The 18,740-nt window shown below is 36.9% G+C and overlaps 1 protein-coding gene across 1 annotated transcript in view; it reads left to right on the top strand.

Moving 5' to 3' along the window:
* Positions 1–18,740, top strand: part of MYCBP2 (MYC binding protein 2) — a 267,325-nt gene that overhangs the window by 218,374 nt on the left and 30,211 nt on the right. The window contains 12 exon segments of the mRNA XM_045839168.1: positions 281–450; positions 905–1,149; positions 3,177–3,344; positions 5,347–5,504; positions 6,539–6,738; positions 7,584–7,733; positions 9,297–9,457; positions 10,477–10,633; positions 10,800–11,024; positions 14,288–14,353; positions 16,019–16,258; positions 16,557–16,655. Coding sequence (XP_045695124.1) covers positions 281–450; positions 905–1,149; positions 3,177–3,344; positions 5,347–5,504; positions 6,539–6,738; positions 7,584–7,733; positions 9,297–9,457; positions 10,477–10,633; positions 10,800–11,024; positions 14,288–14,353; positions 16,019–16,258; positions 16,557–16,655 — 2,039 coding nt within the window.

Below are 18,740 nucleotides of genomic sequence, written 5' to 3'. Positions count from 1 at the left end.
AATATTCTATACCTATTTTACTTAATTTTATTGGCATACTTTAGTAAATCTAAATGTACCCACATTGTATATTTTCATCTGCCTGTATACCGTGTTTTAGGTATCTTTTTTAATTGATTACTTTTTGGTCAAGCATGCTATCTTTCCGATATAGTTAATAGCCTGGGGGAAAAAAGCGAGGTGCTTCAGTATTTTGCTTCCTTAAGAAGGTAAGTAAGTCATTAATGTGTAAGTGGCAAGGATCAAACTACTAAGGACCCTCACTTTGTTCTTTTTCAAGGCTGCGGCCGTTATGCTGGTGGACAAGGTTACAACAGCATTGGGCACTTTTGTGGAGGATGGGCTGGTAACTGTGGCGATGGTGGCATAGGAGGAAGCACTTGGTATCTGGTATGTGATCGCTGTCGGGAAAAGTACCTCCGTGAAAAACAGGCTGCTGCAAGGGAAAAGGTATTTTTTTTTCTGTTTTGACTGTGCTGTTAATGATAAGGATAAACCTTATGAAAATCTTTTTATGATTATATTACATGAGATAACTCCACTTAGTTGATATTAAAGATCAACTTTATAACAGGAATAATATTTGCTACACCTGACTAAAAATTTTTTGCTGAACACACACACACACATTATTTATTCTTTAAAAAAATAATTCTATTTAGATTTTACTACTTGGGTTTTTTAATTTTTCCCAAGGACATAAAAGAAATATAGTTTATGTTCAATATAAAATAGTTTTAGTCATTTGAGGAGAAGCATGAAGTGAATGTCGTTCTGGGTAATAATTATTATTTTAAAATGATTCTACAAGTGTTTAATAATTTTTATCAGAGACTCAGAATACTTAGGTTAAGAATTTATATATACATAGAAAAATAAATCTCTACAAATTTTTCTTGGCCAGGTCAAACAATCTAGGAGGAAGCCAATGCAAGTGAAGACTCCTCGTGCCTTGCCCACCATGGAAGCTCACCAGGTGATTAAAGCAAATGCACTCTTCCTGCTGTCTCTGAGCAGTGCAGCGGAGCCAAGCATCCTGTGTTACCATCCTGCGAAACCGTTCCAGTCGCAGCTTCCCATTGTGAAAGAGGGCATTTCTGAGGACCTTCCTGTTAAAATGCCTTGTCTCTACCTGCAGACCTTAGCTAGGTAATATAACTTGGTTGTTTTGTTTGATCGCTTGGGACTAACAATTGGATTCACTAATATCGTGCTCTGAATCCCTACACTGTATTACATACTGTGTACAATAAAAAGGCCTCCTGTATTGATAATGTACTCCAGGGATTCATTTTCTGAGGTGCCTTGACCAATATGTGACTGGTAGGGTACACACTTTAAGGTACTAGGGTTTTTTTTAAACCTATAAATACTATGTCAATTTGTATTATTAATCATACAAAATATGTCTTAGAAAGTCAGACTTCAGCTATCTTTTACTCTTTGGTAGGTTGACTTCATTCTATTAAAAGCAGGAAATGCTAAAGTAGAAAGAAACTATTTCCTAAAGAATTCTTTAATTTTTTTAAAGTATTCATTCTGATAGCATTTAAACAAATGCCAGCTGAGTACCAGCTTTCTACTAGACCTCGAAGACACCCAGATGAATGTAATAAAAGGATGACTTCCATGTGCTCAGTCTGGTGGGAACACAAGCTTGCAAATGAAATATTTAAAATGTTATGTGATCAGTATTAAAATCAAAGTTATGTACAGGATACCGTTAGAGTATAAAAGATGGAGAGTTTCTGAATCTTCGGAGGAAATTAGGAAAGGTTTCTCAGAGGATCTGACCCTTTGCTGGAGTCTTAAAGAATAACTAGGAATTAATCAAGCAGGTAAAGGTAGGAAAGTGGTTCCTGACAGAGTAAACACATGTGTGAAAACACAAATGATGAAATAGCATCACATATTTGAAAACTCACAGGTTTATTAAAACATTGGCTACTGGAAGAAATATATGAAATGCTACTAGAAGTGGTTACTCAAGACCAGGTAATGTGGGACCCTGTCTGTAGCCCATGCTAAGGCTGGATTTTACCCCATAGAGGAAACGGCAGAAGAATTATAAAAATGGAAATACTTGAACTGGCTTGCAGTTAGAAGCTCACTTAGCTTCCAATGTGGAAACTGGATAAAAGGGGAGAAGCCTGTTAATAGTATGCTACATTGGACCTCGGTCGTACAGCCGGTACCATCATACCTTAAACACTGACACTCTAAAACAGCCTTTCATATACCACATTCAGATTTTTTTCATCAGGTGACAAATGAACGTTTTAGAAATTCCCTGCTGACATAAGTTGCCAACCAACAGTTCCATTTTGACAATATTTTCCTCTGTACAGCAGAGTTAGGTCAGGGTTTTTTTTGTTGGTGTTGCTTTTTCTTTTACCTTTGTACTTACTACTTCAGTAAAATCAGTGGGAGACAAAAATGAGAATGTGAGACTAAATACGCTTGAGACCAAGATGAAAATCATCAGGTGTCCCAAATGCAACAGATCTGAAGCTCCAGTAAGACCACTTAGTTAGGTTAACAACTCTTTGCTCCAGTTTGCAAAGGAAGGAATGAAACTGTAAAACATGTAAAAATGCTAGCACACCATAATTATGGATTTTATATTTTTAGCTCTCTGGGGAATGGATACTCCTTTAGCCCATGGAACATTTTACATATCTAATTTTTCTCAAATTTAACTCTTGTATGTGCTCCTACCAAAAAGGTGATTGATATGTTTAAATAGTCCATGCAAGAAACATGAGCCTGAACTAAAGCAGTGACGATAGGGAATGAGAAGAGAGAATGGCTGGGAGGGGAAATCTGGTACTCCTAAGATGAAGCCCACCACAGCACTGAGATATTTTAACTAGGCCCCTGGAATAACTGGTGGGATCATTCACCAAATCACCAGAAGAGAGAAAAGTTCTCAAAAGGAAAGAAAATGAATTCAGTTTTGGATTTGAAATGTCTGTGGTACCTGGAATATCTGTGTATAAAATTGTACGACAATTTTTTTACATCTATGGTTTTATTTTACATCTATTTACATCTGTGGTTATTTTAATACTTGATATATATTTACATGTGCTGCTCTTACTTTTACAAAAGAGATTAAAAATGGAAAGTATCTGTATTGCCTTCAACTTCAAGTTACTGGGTTTGCTTTAATGCAGGCATCATCACGAAAATTTTGTGGTCTATCAAGATGACAACTTATTCCAAGATGAAATGAGATACCTACGTTCAACATCTGTACCTGCCCCCTACATATCAGTAACTCCTGATGCCAGTCCTAATGTATTTGAAGAGCCAGAGAGCAACATGAAGTCTATGCCACCGAGGTATTTGAGTTCTCTCCTCTCTGTTGAATAGCCAGTGTTTGGTGGAAGAAAGATAGCTAGAAAGGAATCCTCTTAGATTTTCCTTTGTACATCCTTCTGTCTCAGGAAGGACATTGAGTTGTCTCTGCTAACTATTAGCGAGGTAAGAAAAAGCCTACAAACATGAGTAAGGTACAGGGTCCTTGATGGCAGGAGCAGGCCTATTGGAAAAAAACAACTAATGAAGTAACAGTAAAACGTTCCATTGTATGCTATCATTTAGTGTTGTAGTAAGTCAAGCTAGAGAAAGGTCACTTTGAGGCAGTGCTTAAAGGAGGTTTCATGAGAGAAGAAGCACTGAAAATAAATCTTGAACTTCTTGGAATATTGTTTACAATTGTTCCCTATCCACCCACCCTCAGTTAGGTATAGTAGTGTCAGAGGAAAGAGCTCCTGGGAAACTGAATTGAAGCATGTAAATAAATATAATGCATAGGGCACTGGGTACCACTGAGACTTTTTAGAAAAGGAATTGCCATGATAAAAACACTAAGAGTCTGACGGTGTCATTTAAGAAGCTGGTAAATTTAGTCAGAGATTTCATTTAGCTATGTCAAATTAGATTATATTGGCAGTGATTATGGGAAAAAAGATAGATAAAGGAAATGTTTTGTAGGAAAAATCAAACGAATATCCCATATGCTGGTCATTCAGAAACCGTACAACCCAAACTGACATCCAGACACGTTTACCCCAGTCGGTTATGTACATTCACAGTCTGTTCAAACAAGAATGACATGCACTTAGAGAGGTGCTGAGTTCAGAGCATGGCCAGGGAGTTAGCCACTAACCAGAAAATACGTAAGCTTTACCAAGGGACACAGGATTCAAAGGTGACTTAAATAAGTGAAAAGAAACAACTCCAGAACTCAAGGTGAGCAAAAATGTCACAATTTTGAATGAGATGACAGAAAAAAAAATACATGAAGTTTGTGAATTTCTTTTAAGACAAAAAGGAAGGGAAGCTACTTTTTTTAAAAAAAACCGTCATTCAGCGATGTGTTTCCATTGACTTTTTAGAGAGAGAGAGAAACATTGATTGGTTGCCTCCTGGTACACACCCCAACTGGGGACATGTTTCCATTGATTTTTAAAGAGAGAGGAAGGTGGGGAGAGGGAGAAACATCAGTGTGACAAAGAAACATTGATCTGTCACTTCCCAAATGCGCCCAGCTGGGGGCTGAGCCTGTAACCTGGGCCTGGGCGGGTGCCCTGACCGGGAGTGGAACCGGCAGCCCCAGGTGTAAGGGAGGCACTCCAACCAACTGAGCCGTGCGGCCGGGGCTCCACTTCTTTTTTTAATAAAACTCCCCAATGAAGGAACTGTATAATCTTAATAACTTTCCAAGTGTTTTTTTAATGTTACTAGAGTACATAGAAAAAACTGTTAGTTTCTACAAACCTGAGTGAAAATCACTAAGTTCTTAAGTAGAATGTAAATATGATATAACTCTGCCAAAAATCAGTTTGTTACTTGCTCTAGAAAGGCTCTTTGGGCAGCACTGCCCACGAAGGAGAAACCTAAAAGAACACTCAAGTGCCAAAGAAAGTTGAATCGTTTCACTTTCGACTTCGTTTGGTTTCTGTATGTACATTTTTGTTTTCTTTCTTTTCGGTGCTTTTATGCACATACCTTCCTGTTTCCTGAATATCATGGCACATGACTTGCACCACAGTGTCTTGATTCTGAAAGGAGCTTAGAACATTTATGCCTTTTTTCCCTTTCATTTAAAGCACAAAGTAGATTTAAGAAAACCAAGTTTTCAGATACAGTTCTAAAACCAGTATAAAACTTGGAAAAATCAAATTGATTTAAAGAGAGAATAGTAAGTTGGCTTTGAATTTATTTTGTCACGTGAAATACAGCTTCACATATTTTACTACACTGTTATAAACTAAGTATACTTTCACTCCATTTACTTGTTTTCCTGAGCTTTGATCTGTAATCTTGTTTTATCTACAGTTTAGAAACTAGTCCCATAACTGATACTGATCTTGCAAAGAGAACTGTCTTCCAAAGATCATACTCAGTTGTTGCTTCTGAATATGATAAACAACACTCCATTTTACCTGCACGAGTTAAAGCCATTCCTAGAAGAAGAGTTAACAGTGGGGACACTGGTAAGTCTAGAGATAAAATGGAAGATTGAATGATCCAAATGGTTTTATTAGCAGATATTTTTAAATATCTAATTGTGAAGGGAAAAGGAATGGATTAATTTTAAATTGTAGCAGACATTCCTTCTATGTAACGTGGCTGAAAGTACACCTGTCTAAATTTTGCATCTCAGTTTGAAGAGACATCCAGAGATCATTCAGTGATCATTCAGGAATAAATTGTCACTTAAAGTCTTACTTGTCAGGGGTCTGAGCCAAATGTTGCTGCCATTCTCCCTTTCACCAAGTTTCAGAGAACCAGCAATTCCAGTGACTTACACTTTCATTAATTAATCTTCTCACTCCCAGTAGAAGCTTATAACTCTTACAGCCACTATCACTCTGAATAGATATAAAATGTAGGGATTTGAGTACCTCTTAATCAGTAGAAAGGTTAGATAATCTGGACCAACTGGTATCAATAGCCCCAAATTGGGGCTGGTTGATTCTGTCCCAAGAGTAAAGAAAGAAACCCAAGAAAGAAATAATATGCTGATGATTAACCAGGTAGATCACTAGTAAAATGAAGATATGGCCTAATATTTATAGGCAGATGATTTTGTATCTTATTGAAAAATTGCAAGGAAAATATTATTGAGTATCTCTCAGTGATTTGTATGTTCATATAACATATTTTTGAGCTCTTATTGAGGAACTATAGTTACAAAGCAGTCCTTTAGGAAATGATAGGGAGGAGATACAGATTTCATTTAGGGAGAAAGGAAATCACTTAGTGTTTAGTGTTTTAGAAAGCATGAACTTTTAAGTTCAGCCCCAGATTTAAAACCCACCTCTGTAATTTAATAGCTGTATGACTTGAGCAAAGTAAGATATTTAATCTTTCTAAGGCTCAGTAAAAATTGAAATCATTGTAATTTGTATCAAGTAAAAAAAGCTCTAACGTGAATAAGCTAGATACTATTGTTTCTAAATGTCATCTTAAATATATTAGTCTTATGTATTGCCTGTGAAAATTAATATTCTTTTTTTTTTAATAGAAGTTGGCTCTTCTCTCTTGAGACATCCATCTCCTGAACTTTCCCGGCTAATCTCAGCCCACAGCTCTCTTTCCAAAGGAGAACGAAATTTCCAATGGCCAGTTTTAGCTTTCGTTATACAGCACCATGATCTAGAAGGTCTTGAAATAGCAATGAAACAGGCCTTAAGGAAATCTGCTTGTCGAGTTTTTGCTATGGAGGTATGAATACATCAGTGGGGTTATTGATTCATTGATCAGACAAGTCATGTGATGATTCTGTTGAGTGATTGTCACTTTCTACCAAACAGAAATTCTAACAATTTAAGGGACATTAGCCAACTGAAAATATCAAGTGTTCCCATCAAAATTAAACACTTAAGTTGGGGAACAGAAGTGAATTTAGAGTTCCAAATTTAAGCATTCTAAAGAAATTTATTTCTACATTGCTTTATTATTTGAATCCTTATATTATTTTTTTAAAAAGGTTTTTGTCATTGCAATGTCATATCAGTTAGAGTGACCATGCAAAGGATGTACGTAGGGCTTTTGAGTTGCTAATTTAATAATTACAATTTACCTGAGTCTCTGTTCTCTGAAAATGATAGAATTGCTATATAATATAGACTTACATATAGTAAATGTTTTTCTTTATATGGGTGTGATAACCTACCACTTTACTGATGGGAACAATATAAATATATGTAAGTAAATAGTAGCTTGTGTAGAGCTTAGAAACATTCTATGTTGATGTAAATGCAAGTTGGAAAAATGTGCTTAAGTAAGTTAACATATGACAAATTTTTAAAATAAAACATGTTTTGGAAAAGTTTTAGTATTACATTTTATAAGTATTATTTTCCCTATTATTATGTTTTCTTAAATTAGGACCAAAATTAGTGACTATTTCAAGTTCAGTGTGCTTTCAATGAACATCAGACTTCCTAGTATCTTTCCTTGAACCACTTAGTCTGGAGGTACTTTGTTTCTGAATAAGAAAGGCCCTGAACTTTCTACTCATATATTTTTTTTCTTGTCTTGGACTTATTTAACCATTGTTTATTCAGGCTTTCAACTGGCTTCTATGCAATGTCATCCAAACGACTTCCCTCCATGACATTCTGTGGCACTTTGTGGCATCATTGACTCCCGCTCCAGTGGAACCAGAAGAAGAAGAGGATGAGGAAAATAAAACGAACAAAGAAAATACAGAACAAGTAAGTGAAGGTTTTGGTTTTTTAATTGCCCGTGTTTTTATAAAAGAGTAGAAACACCTTCAGATAGTATAATATGCTTGAGGTCATGCACACATTATATAACCTGAAGGCAAGAATAAAATTTCAGTGCTATGAGCAGTATATTAACTATACTTAGTGATAGTTTTCTCTCCAGCAAAAATGCAGTCAGTCAGTTCTGATTTTTGCATAAACATCGTTGTCATTAAGCAATCAGCTGGAAGATCACTATTACAGTACCATATTAGATAAATGGGACATTATCACATAGAAGATCAGTCTGCTTTACAGCAATACTTGCATTGGTACTGTGTAGGGACGTGAAATTCAAATGTGTTTGCTAGAAGGGATTTAGATTTTATTGGGCACAGTCTGCATAATGGAAAAGTATTGAACTAGGACACTGGAAGCCTGATTTCCAGCCCCATTTTTACCTCTGGACTTCATTTTTATATCTAGAATGAATTAGAAAACTAAATCCTCCATTTAAAAGACAAAAACTGTCAGGATAGGAAAAAAAACAAGAGCTTAGATGCTTTTTATAAGTGTTGTTACATCTAAAACAGTGACCCAGGAAGATTAAAAGTCAGAAAAATACATAATGGATAAATAACAACCAAAATAAAGTTGGTACATATTTTTTCCCCTCAACTGAGGACATTTTTTCATTAGTTTTTAGAGAGAAAGGAAGGGAGAGGGAGAAACATCAATGCGAGAGAAAAGCATTGATCTGCAGCCTCCCATGTGTGCCCGGACTGGGGATCACCCAGACTGGGAATTATATGCGCCCCAACTGGGGATTGAACCCACAACCTAGGTATGGGCCCTGACCAGCCATTGAATCTGCAGCCCATTTGCTATGGGACGATGCTCCAACCAACTGAGCCACACCAGCCAGGGCAAGTTTAGCTATTTTAACATCAGAAAAAATAGATATTAAGAATAATTATTAAAAGGAATAAAGAGGCTCTCTGCAAAATGGTAAAAGATTAATTTTGAGCATGTAGTAACTAATAATAAAGCCTTAAAAATAAGTAAAAAATGACAGAACCACAAGGAAAAATAGAATAAATTCAATTATAATGTGAGATTGTCACACACTTATAACAGCTTTCTATCCCTGCATAACTAAATACCCCAGAACTCATTGGATTAAAACTACTTCTTATTGGTTCACAAGCCTTTGGCTTAGAATTCTGGGTGAGGCTCAATGAGAGGAAAGGCTGATTTCTGCATGCACATATACACTCACTGAGCTAACAGACTTGTGAGTACACTAGAATAGATACTTATATGAGGCATTCATTTGTTTGGTGGCTTCATTTATGAGTGACATTATCATTTTTTTTCCCTAAAAGTAGTACAAACATAATTAGTTAATCTTACTGTATGTTTCGGGTGTGGTTTGGTTTTGTTGTTTACATTTCTATTACATGAGCATCTTGAAAGTATACATAATACTTTTAAGTATACGTAAGATTCTTTAGTGGGTGAAATTCCTTCCAACACACGAACTGATCAACTTGTTTTAAATTTCTGTCTTAGGAAAAAGATACAAGAGTGTGTGAACATCCACTCTCAGATATAGTGATTGCAGGTGAAGCTGCTCATCCTTTACCACATACGTTTCACCGCTTGCTTCAGACGATCTCCGATCTCATGATGTCCCTCCCCAGTGGCAGTTCATTACAGCAGATGGCCCTGAGGTAATTTTATGTCTAAGTAGTCGAGGTGCATTGGAGAAGATATTTTATGTTTAAATTCAAATTGCTTAGAAGTCCTCTTTTAATAGTAAGATACAGAGAATCCCTACATTATGTTAATGGTGCCTCCCTCTTTCCTGTCATAATTTACAATTGCCTCCTTCTTAGTTTACGCCTGTTTATTCCTCTGTAAAATACGGATAACATACTTCTTAGTGCTCTCAATTACCAGTCTATAACACTCTTCCTCGCTTGTTCCTCCCTCCTAACCCAAGCACTTGTCTGAGTGCTGCCTACAAGTAGAATTTTAAATGTCACAAAAAGGGAGAGGGAGCATGAAATCTCAAAAACAGAAATCAAAACAGGATTTTAAACTGGAAAGAATCTTAAGAAAAATAGAGCCCAGTTATACACGACTAATCTTAAAACTACCTTGAGGAATATCACCTCCTTTTAAGTTTAAACCTGCTGACATTTTAACATTTACATTGGGAACCTTGTTATTAGATCCACATGTACTAGAGACTAACATAAATAAATGCTCCAATGATTGTTACAAGAGATGGGTTGATGGAGTGATTTTGGCTACCCACACCTCATACTGGATAAGACCAACAGAGGGGAGATTTTGTTTCCTCCTCGCAGGGTTTTGAAGTGCAGGATGTATTGTTACACTCTGAGGAATCAGTGTGGAAGTGTAAGACTGATAAATTTGAGAAGCTGTCATAGTTCAGGTAATACTTGTCTACAAAGGTAATAAATTACCTGTTTTTGTTTCTGTGGCCTTAATCTTCAAGTATCCAATTTTTCTATTTAAAATGAGTGAACTTTCCTTAAAATTTATCCCATATTTTTTCTTAGAAATTACCTTTATTTTTTAGAAAAGTCAATAGCAGTGTTTTTGTTTCCTGGAGTTTTTTAATTTCTACTTTTACCTAGCTCATTAAGATTTCTTGAAATATTTGAATGTCTTAGAAATCCCTGAAACACAATTATTTAGTGTATTGTTTATGCCTTTTTAGATGCTGGAGTCTGAAATTCAAGCAATCCGATCACCAGTTCCTCCATCAGAGCAACGTCTTTCATCACATTAACAATATTTTGTCAAAATCAGATGATGGAGATAGTGAAGAGAGTTTTAGCATCAGTATTCAGTCTGGCTTTGAAGCTATGAGTCAGGTCAGTCATCAAACAGTTATCCTGTTAATATTCAACAGTATATTGAAGAAAAAACTGGAAATCACTCATAAACAAGTTGATGCTTTTATTTCTTATTTTTCACGTCTGTTTTGTCATAGGTGATTTCCGTTTGAGTAGTATAATCACTTATATTTGTCGTTGGTAGGAATTATGCATAGTCATGTGCTTAAAGGACTTAACCAGCATTGTTGACATAAAAACGTCAAGCCGGCCTGCCATGATTGGCAGTTTGACAGATGGCTCCACAGAGACTTTTTGGGAATCAGGAGATGAGGATAAAAACAAAACTAAGAACATCACCATCAACTGTGTGAAAGGAATCAATGCTCGCTACGTATCTGTTCATGTGGATAATTCCCGAGATCTTGGGGTAAGAAAGGAAACTTTATTTGTAGCTCATTTGTTCTTTCAGACCGTTAGTAATCAGGCACTCTAATTTCTGAGTTTAGCAAAAAGACAGAACTTTACCAAGCAAACAGCATTGTATATTTACCAAAGAAATCATAAGTCTAAAAACAGATTAATGTGACTGGGGGTACTATGGAACACCAGTTCTAAAAAGAGCTCTTATTATACATGTAGCATGTCTACAGCTAAACAGAAGAGTAGGTGGGCCAAAAAGCCCATTACTTTTTTTTCCATAAAATAAAAGACATGTTTTTAAATTTCACCAATAATATTATCTATTTGGATATTTTGAGTATGTCTGCTTTCTCCCGCTTTTGGCTTCTAGTGAGTAGAGGTCAGGGGTGCTGCTAAACATCTTCCAATGCATTAGACAGCCCCACAGCAAAAAATAATTTGATCATGTCAACAGTACCAAGAAACTTCACAAACCACTTCTGACACGTTCGGCCAGTCACAGCACCTTCTCCATATACACTGCACAAACCTTTTTTTGTGTTTCATTTGCCTTTACCTTTCTTGAAATAATAAAGTATAATACATCAAAAAGGTTGCATATTTTCTTCCATCTTTAATATTAAAATGACTGCACAAAAATTCACCAATTTTAATAAATTTCTTTTAAATGCCCTCTGGTATGACAGCTGTCACAATACAATCTAACAAAATTGTTTCAGGTGAAGTTAAAGACAACTAAGCACTACTAGAGCATCATACAGGAAAAAAACAGACATTTTGGCCAACCCAATAAATATCTTCCCTATACTTTTCTACCTCCATGCCTTTGTTTAAGCTGTTCCCTTGGCTTGGAAGTCATCTGCGTAAACTCTCTTTCATATTGTCCCCATATCGCTAAGACCCAGCAGAGAAATCCTCTCCTGATACCTCCTCTATAAAAAAATACACCTTCCCTTCTCTGCTTTTTTATATTACTCTGGTGGCACTTGATACATTTTGACCTACACTGTAATTGGCTTTCTATTTCCACACCTCACCCCCAGCCGTCATGGAAGGAGTGAGGGGAGTTCCTGGACTAACCTAAGTAATCATGATTGATATTCTACCTAGCCCTAGCTTGTTCACATGCTTTAAATGAATTAAGCACTATTTTAAAAGGCACTAAACCAAGGAAAAAGAGTTCTACTTGAGTGTTAAGAACCAAGAAAAAGGCACCACTGCCAAACTCCATACTTCTACCTCCATTCCTAAGAAAGGATTTTTTTTGGTATTATTTTCCCTCAGAATGGATGTGTCTTATTAGCAGATACAGTATTACTAAATCCCCTTGGATCAATTTCAAGCTGCTCCCATCTATTTGCATACTTCCCTTTCCAGGAAGACCCAGAGTGGTGGGGTTGGGTCTCAGAGAGCCTGGATGGAATAAGACAACCACAGAATTCCAGTCTGCAGTCAGAGAACTCCTTGCCATTCATAGCCATCCCCAATTCCTGTCCATTAGTGTAGATTCAGTTCTTCCCTGCAGTTGAGTAAGAAAAAGGGGCTTACACCAGAGAGATGCAAATTAAAACTACAATAAGATGCCTGCCACTTCACACCAGTCAGAATGGCCATCATAATCAAATCAACAAACAAGTGCTAGAGAGGTTGTAGAGCAAAGGGAACCCTAGTGCACTGTTAGTGGGAATGCAGACTGGTGCAGCCACTGTGGAAAACAGTGTGTTATTTCTTCAGAAAACTAAAAGTAGAACTGCCTTTTGACCTGGCAATTCCACTGCTGGGATTATACCCTAAGAATCCTGAAACACCAATTCAAAAGAACCTATGTATCCCATTGTTCATAGCAACATTATTTACAATAGCCAAGTGCTGGAAACAGCCTAAGTGCCCATCAGTAACTGAGTGGATCAGAAAACTGTGGTGCGTTTACACAATGGAATACTACGCAGCAGAAAGAAAGAAGGAACTCCTACCCTTCTTGAAAACATAGATGGGACTGGAGAGTATTCCGCTAGGTGAAATAAACCAGGTGAAAGACAGATACCATATGACCTCACCTATAAGTGGAACCTAATCAACAAAACAAACAAGCAAGCAAAATAGAACCAGAGACATGGAAATAAAGAACAAACTGACAGTGACCGAGGGGAGAAAGGAGGGGGATAATGGGGGCGAGAAGGGGCAGAGACAAGTCAAGGAACATGTATAAAAGACCCATGAACAATGACAGTGGAGCAGGTAAGGATTGAATGTGGGAGGTAGGGGTGGTCAGGGCAGGGGAGAGCAATGGGCGAAAAATGGGGACAACTGTAATTGAACAATAATAAAAAATTTGAAAAGAAAAAGGGGCTTAGCTAATATATCATGGAGTTGTCTTACCAGAAAGTCAAGTGTACTAAATCAGAACATTTTCCTGAATAGAACTCACTGCTCAGTACAAACTTATCTTTGATTCCTGGTACATTTTAAGCCAGGACATACTCTTCCCACAGAATAATGATTCTACTCAATTTGAAGTTTTTGCCTTTAAGAAATTTCCTCTAAGTTATATATCCTGATGCTTATGTACTTCTGTGTCCTCCAACCTGCCTACCAGAGTGACTCATTTGTTGATTTGAATTCCATCAGCCTGTAGCACTTAAAGTATGCAGCTCTCTAAGGAAGTAATCTGTTTCTTGATGTATTTTGCAGAAAACTTATTTAGCCTTAAAGTCTTTGGCTCTTGTGCTGGCATAACAACTTAAGAATATTGAACTTCTACTGTCTGATACTTATTTTGTATGTTAATGTTCCTTGCCTAGTTTAGCAAGGATCTCGAGGGGATAGAACCCATGATTCTCATATATCCTTCTCTGAGTCCACGATGCAGTTGGGTACATTGTATGGTTAGTTAGGCTTCTTTTTTACTTGCAGAGCAATGAGAATGTAGCAGTGAGAGTGGGACATGAGTGACCAGCAGAGTTGTTGAAAGATACCATGATAGAGTGCTTAAATGTTTAGACTTTGAGTAAAAAGAAGGAACGCCAAGCTACTCTCTTAAAGCCCATGGAGAAAAGTTGAAATGTGAGATTTAAAGTGGAGTTTGCAAAAATAAGAAATTACTGGAGTTGTAGTAAGTATGGTTGGTTGGACAAGTGCAGTGAGGTCAGTTAGGAAGAACCATTAAGGACAGGCAGAAAAGTTAATGTGATATTGGTAGGCTGTAAGAAATCATTGGAAGTTCTGAAACAGGAATATGGCATAGTAACTATTTTGAATTGTCTATTTTAGAATAAAGTTACCTCAATGACCTTCTTAACTGGCAAAGCAGTGGAAGATTTGTGCAGAATAAAGCAGGTAATTAAAGTTTTGTCATTAAATGTTTTGCGACCTAGTGAGAAATTTCTTCCCCGTCTCCACTGTTAAGTCTAATTTTGGCATGCTGCCAAAACATTACAGGAAATCATCTATTTGAAAACACTAAATTGATAAGTGGTCCATATGCAGAGACAGTTACAGCCATCCCTGTCCTAAGCATTGCACCCACATTGCCCCGAATGCTCTCTAGTCATGAGCAGTTCCAGTCCTCAGACCTGCCTCCTGCCCCCCACAACTGTGTCATAGGCTTGACTCACAATTAACACCTTAATTCATCTACACTTCAGGTTAAAATGTAGGTTGTTGACCTCTAGCCTGAAAAATCTATCACTTACAATACTGCAACTGCATCCAGGTTGCAAGTGAATTTACAAACCAACTCTAGAAACAGGTTAGGTTTTTTCTATGCATGAGTCTGAGATTCTGTATAAACTCACTTACTTGTATTAATGAAACTTCATCAAAGCTGTTCTCCTTTTTCCGATGAACATGGACCACTTGTCCTGTTTTGAAAATTAAATTGAAAGAATAAATTGATATGTTGGATTAAACAAACAATGAATTTTGTTTGAATTGTTAAAGAATTTGGGGATATAATCTCATTCATTGAGATAGTATTTGTTTATGCATAATGCTCTTTTTAGGAAATTAACAGTATCAATTAAAATAATGTTAATTAGATGACTTTATAAAAATATAGAAACCTTGAATCATTTCTTGGACATCAAATAGCCTAAGAACAGTTTTCATTTTTTTCAAGTGAGTAGTATCAGCCTTTTCACAGTGTACTGAAATTTAATCTTTGAAAAAAAGTTAAATTCTCAATGAAATATAGTACAATAAGGAATCACAAATCTGAAGCTACTTATATAATTTTTCTTAAAAAGTAAAACAGAAGTAATTGCACATCAAGGGATCAGTCAAGGGACATGTATGAAGGACCCACGGACATGGACAACAGGGTGGAGCCTGACTGTGGGGGCAGGGGGCAGGTTGGGTGGAGGGGGAAATAATTGGAACAATCGTAAAACATAAAAATTTTAAAATATTTTAAAATGCTTACCTTTAAATGCCTTTAATGTGAAGGTACACAAAACAAAACCTCAATGCTGAGCTTCTGAGTGTTTCCACTTATAGTTGGTGTAGATAACATAGCATCGTATAAATTGTTAGTAATGGTTTCACTTTTTTTAACGGTTCATTTTTATTGTGTTTTTCATTAACATTTATCCCTCCATACCCTCTTCCACTTCCACCCAGCCCCCACCCCCAGCACTCATTATAGTGTTGTCCCTGACTGCGAGTTCTTTTCCTTTTATGCTTGACTCCTCCACCTGTCTAGATGGTTTCCCTGGAGATGGTTTCTCTTCTATAACTTGTGCCTGGCATTTTAATTCTCAACTCTACCGCTTAGTGAGAATCCTCCCTGTGTTAACCTCACTTTCTTCACCCAAATGATAGCTACTATAGTGTTACTTATCCTCAAACTTTAAATAAGATAATCAGTGTGAAGTTACCCAGTAAACTTGACCCTCGGTACAATTGTTTGTTGTTTGAGCTTGCTGTCATCAGTGCTGAGTTGGGGACAGTGATAACACAGTGATGCGTCTGTGTCAGGTCTCTGTCCCTTTTCTGCTCTGCTAGGTGGATCTGGATTCCAGGCACATCGGTTGGGTAACAAGTGAACTTCCAGGAGGGGATAATCACATCATCAAAATTGAATTAAAGGGCCCAGAAAATACACTGCGAGTCCGACAAGTAAAGGTCTTGGGCTGGAAGGACGGTGAAAGCACGAAAATTGCCGGCCAGATTTCAGCCAGTGTGGCCCAGCAGAGGAACTGTGAAGCTGAGACTCTACGAGTGTTCAGACTCATCACATCTCAAGTGAGTGTCCTTACTACATATTCCAGCACAGGATATATTACTTCAGTAATAAAATCAAGGGGTTAACAAAATATTGTAGCACTTCCTAGATTGCTGGCTACAAATGGGGCCCATTTTTCTGCTCATAGTCCTAAACCCTTGTGTTTCATTTTACATTCATAATTCTGAAAAGTAGTGGTGTGTAGCAGGAACAGCATGGGGATACTGTAAAGCCTGCAGAAGCAACTGTGTGTCCTCTACCTTTCACAGTGGGATTCTTGCCAGTGAATTCCTCTCATGCCCCTGTCTTCCTCACCAGGTGTTTGGAAAGCTCATCTCGGGAGATGCTGAACCAACGCCCGAACAAGAAGAAAAAGCACTGTTGTCATCACCTGAAGGAGAGGAAAAAGTATACAATGTATTTATTTGTATTCTAAAAATATTTATTACCCTTTTTCATTTCCTTTTGTTCAGTGAAATAATCCATGTATTGCTATGTATTTTAATGGATATGTGGTTATTAGTTTATGTGCAGTTCATATTGTTTACTTTAATTAGAAAGAAGATAAAGGAACTATCAAAAGAGATTCATTATTCGTGTCTGATCTAGCTAGTGTGAGAGGTAACAACCAAATTCGCGCTATACTTTGGGCTATTGTATTCAGATGTTAGCACTTGTAAAATTAACTCAGTCATTTACTATGCTGTGTACCATCAATTGTCTTCTTCCTGCATTGTATCTGTCTTCACAGTCCAGCCTAAAAACCTATCTTCTCCATGAACTTTCTTTATGCATTCCCCCCAAACAAAAAGTTTTCTCTCTGCTAACCTTCATAGGAATCTCTATGTATCTCTTGGTTTCTCTCTTGATATATTTATTTGTGTATATCTTTTACCACTTATTCTACTGAATCACAGTTTCTCAAAGACCAAGTACATGTCTGGTTTGTCTTTATATCCACCATGGTATAAATACCCATGTGTTCAGTAAAGTTTTACTGGAATAACCTATTCTTACACTGTTCTTCAAATTTCTCCTAAAATGCAGCTGCTTTACTTAATTTGGTCTAAACTAAAGCACTGTACCTAAGAGGAAGACCTTATCATTTCCAAAAAGAGAAGTCAACTCTGACATCTCAATTATTCTTGTATCTTTAGATGTTACACATAATCACCTTGGCAGCCCTTTGAAAGATAATTTCAAGGATTTACCTAGCGTAGCACTGTGCCTTCTGATGCAATAGTATCTAAATCATCCACATTTTTCTGTTTGGGGTCTGTAAGAAAAAGATTTCATAAACTCTGGTAATTTCTTTCAGCACTTTTTGCAGATATCATTTGAAAGACTGTAAGACTATGTAACTACCCAGTAAACCAACTGAATTTTAGCAAACAGCAATTCTTCGCTTAAAAACCTTGAGAATTGGTGCCAAGGCCTCAAAAAGCTTGTTTTCTGTCCTTAGATTTTAAGCCTTTTTGCCCCCCCCAATAAGTCAACAAGGATACTATTAAATGTGCAAAAACTTGCACATGTGATGTATTTTGAAGTACATTGAAATAGATTATTGTGCCCTGGAGTGATCAAAGAAGGCTTCCTGCAGGGGGTGTGGGTATTAGAAATGAGTTAGACCTGAAAGAGAATGGATGAAAGTTAAATCAATAGAGAAGATGGGTCCAAGAGCTCATTGGAGAGGCCTACTAGTAGCAGAGTGTATATTGAGGTGTTATAGTTGAATAGGAAAGATTATGCCAGGAGTTGAATGCCCATGATATAACATAATTGTTAAGAGAATCATTTTTAAGTCATTTTTTTCTATGTAAAGTTTACATACAAAAAAAGTTTCATCCTTTTAAACTGCATCATTCTGACCAATGTATATACAAGGGGAAGAGGGACACACAAAAAAAGAAATTTATTTATAAAAAATTGTGTATTTATTCTTACATGTTTAAACTTTAGTCATATTCAAAGTAATTTCCATTTGATACAATAGACCAATAGAAACATTTTTTCCACTGTTCAGAACAGTTTTTGAACTCATCAATTTTAATGCCTATTAGTGCTTCTGCTGTTTTTTGTTTCACCTGTTCCACGTGTTTCCTTTTAAGGACTTTTTCTGGGGAAACAAAAAAAAGGTAACTTGAGGCAAGATTGGTTGAGTAGGGAGGGTAGGGCACAGGGGTCATGCCATTTTTGGTCAAAAACAGCTGAACACTCAGCATGGTGTGGGCAGATGCACTCATAAATCACCCATCACAAAATGGGCAAAAGCACTGAAAGAGTCTTCAAAAAAAAAAAATTCAGTGAAACCTAACACAACCTCTCACAACAACGCCAACTGGTACACTGATACAGATGGGTTCCCAGAACAATCACCTAGCAGCCGAAGCCTGTACTACAAGGTGCCTGCCCTCCAGAAGATAATTCTGGTTTTTGGGAGTTCCCCCCTCGTACAGCAGTAAAATCATCACCACAATCAAGTTTTAAGCATATCGCTCCCAA

The sequence above is a fragment of the Phyllostomus hastatus genome, unplaced genomic scaffold (assembly GCF_019186645.2).
Source record: "Phyllostomus hastatus isolate PE091 unplaced genomic scaffold, TTU_PhHast_1.1 phas_contig_29, whole genome shotgun sequence".
Taxonomy (NCBI): domain Eukaryota; kingdom Metazoa; phylum Chordata; class Mammalia; order Chiroptera; family Phyllostomidae; genus Phyllostomus; species Phyllostomus hastatus.
The sequence above is the reverse complement of the archived record's forward strand: the minus strand, read 5'-3'. Positions and strand labels throughout refer to the sequence as shown.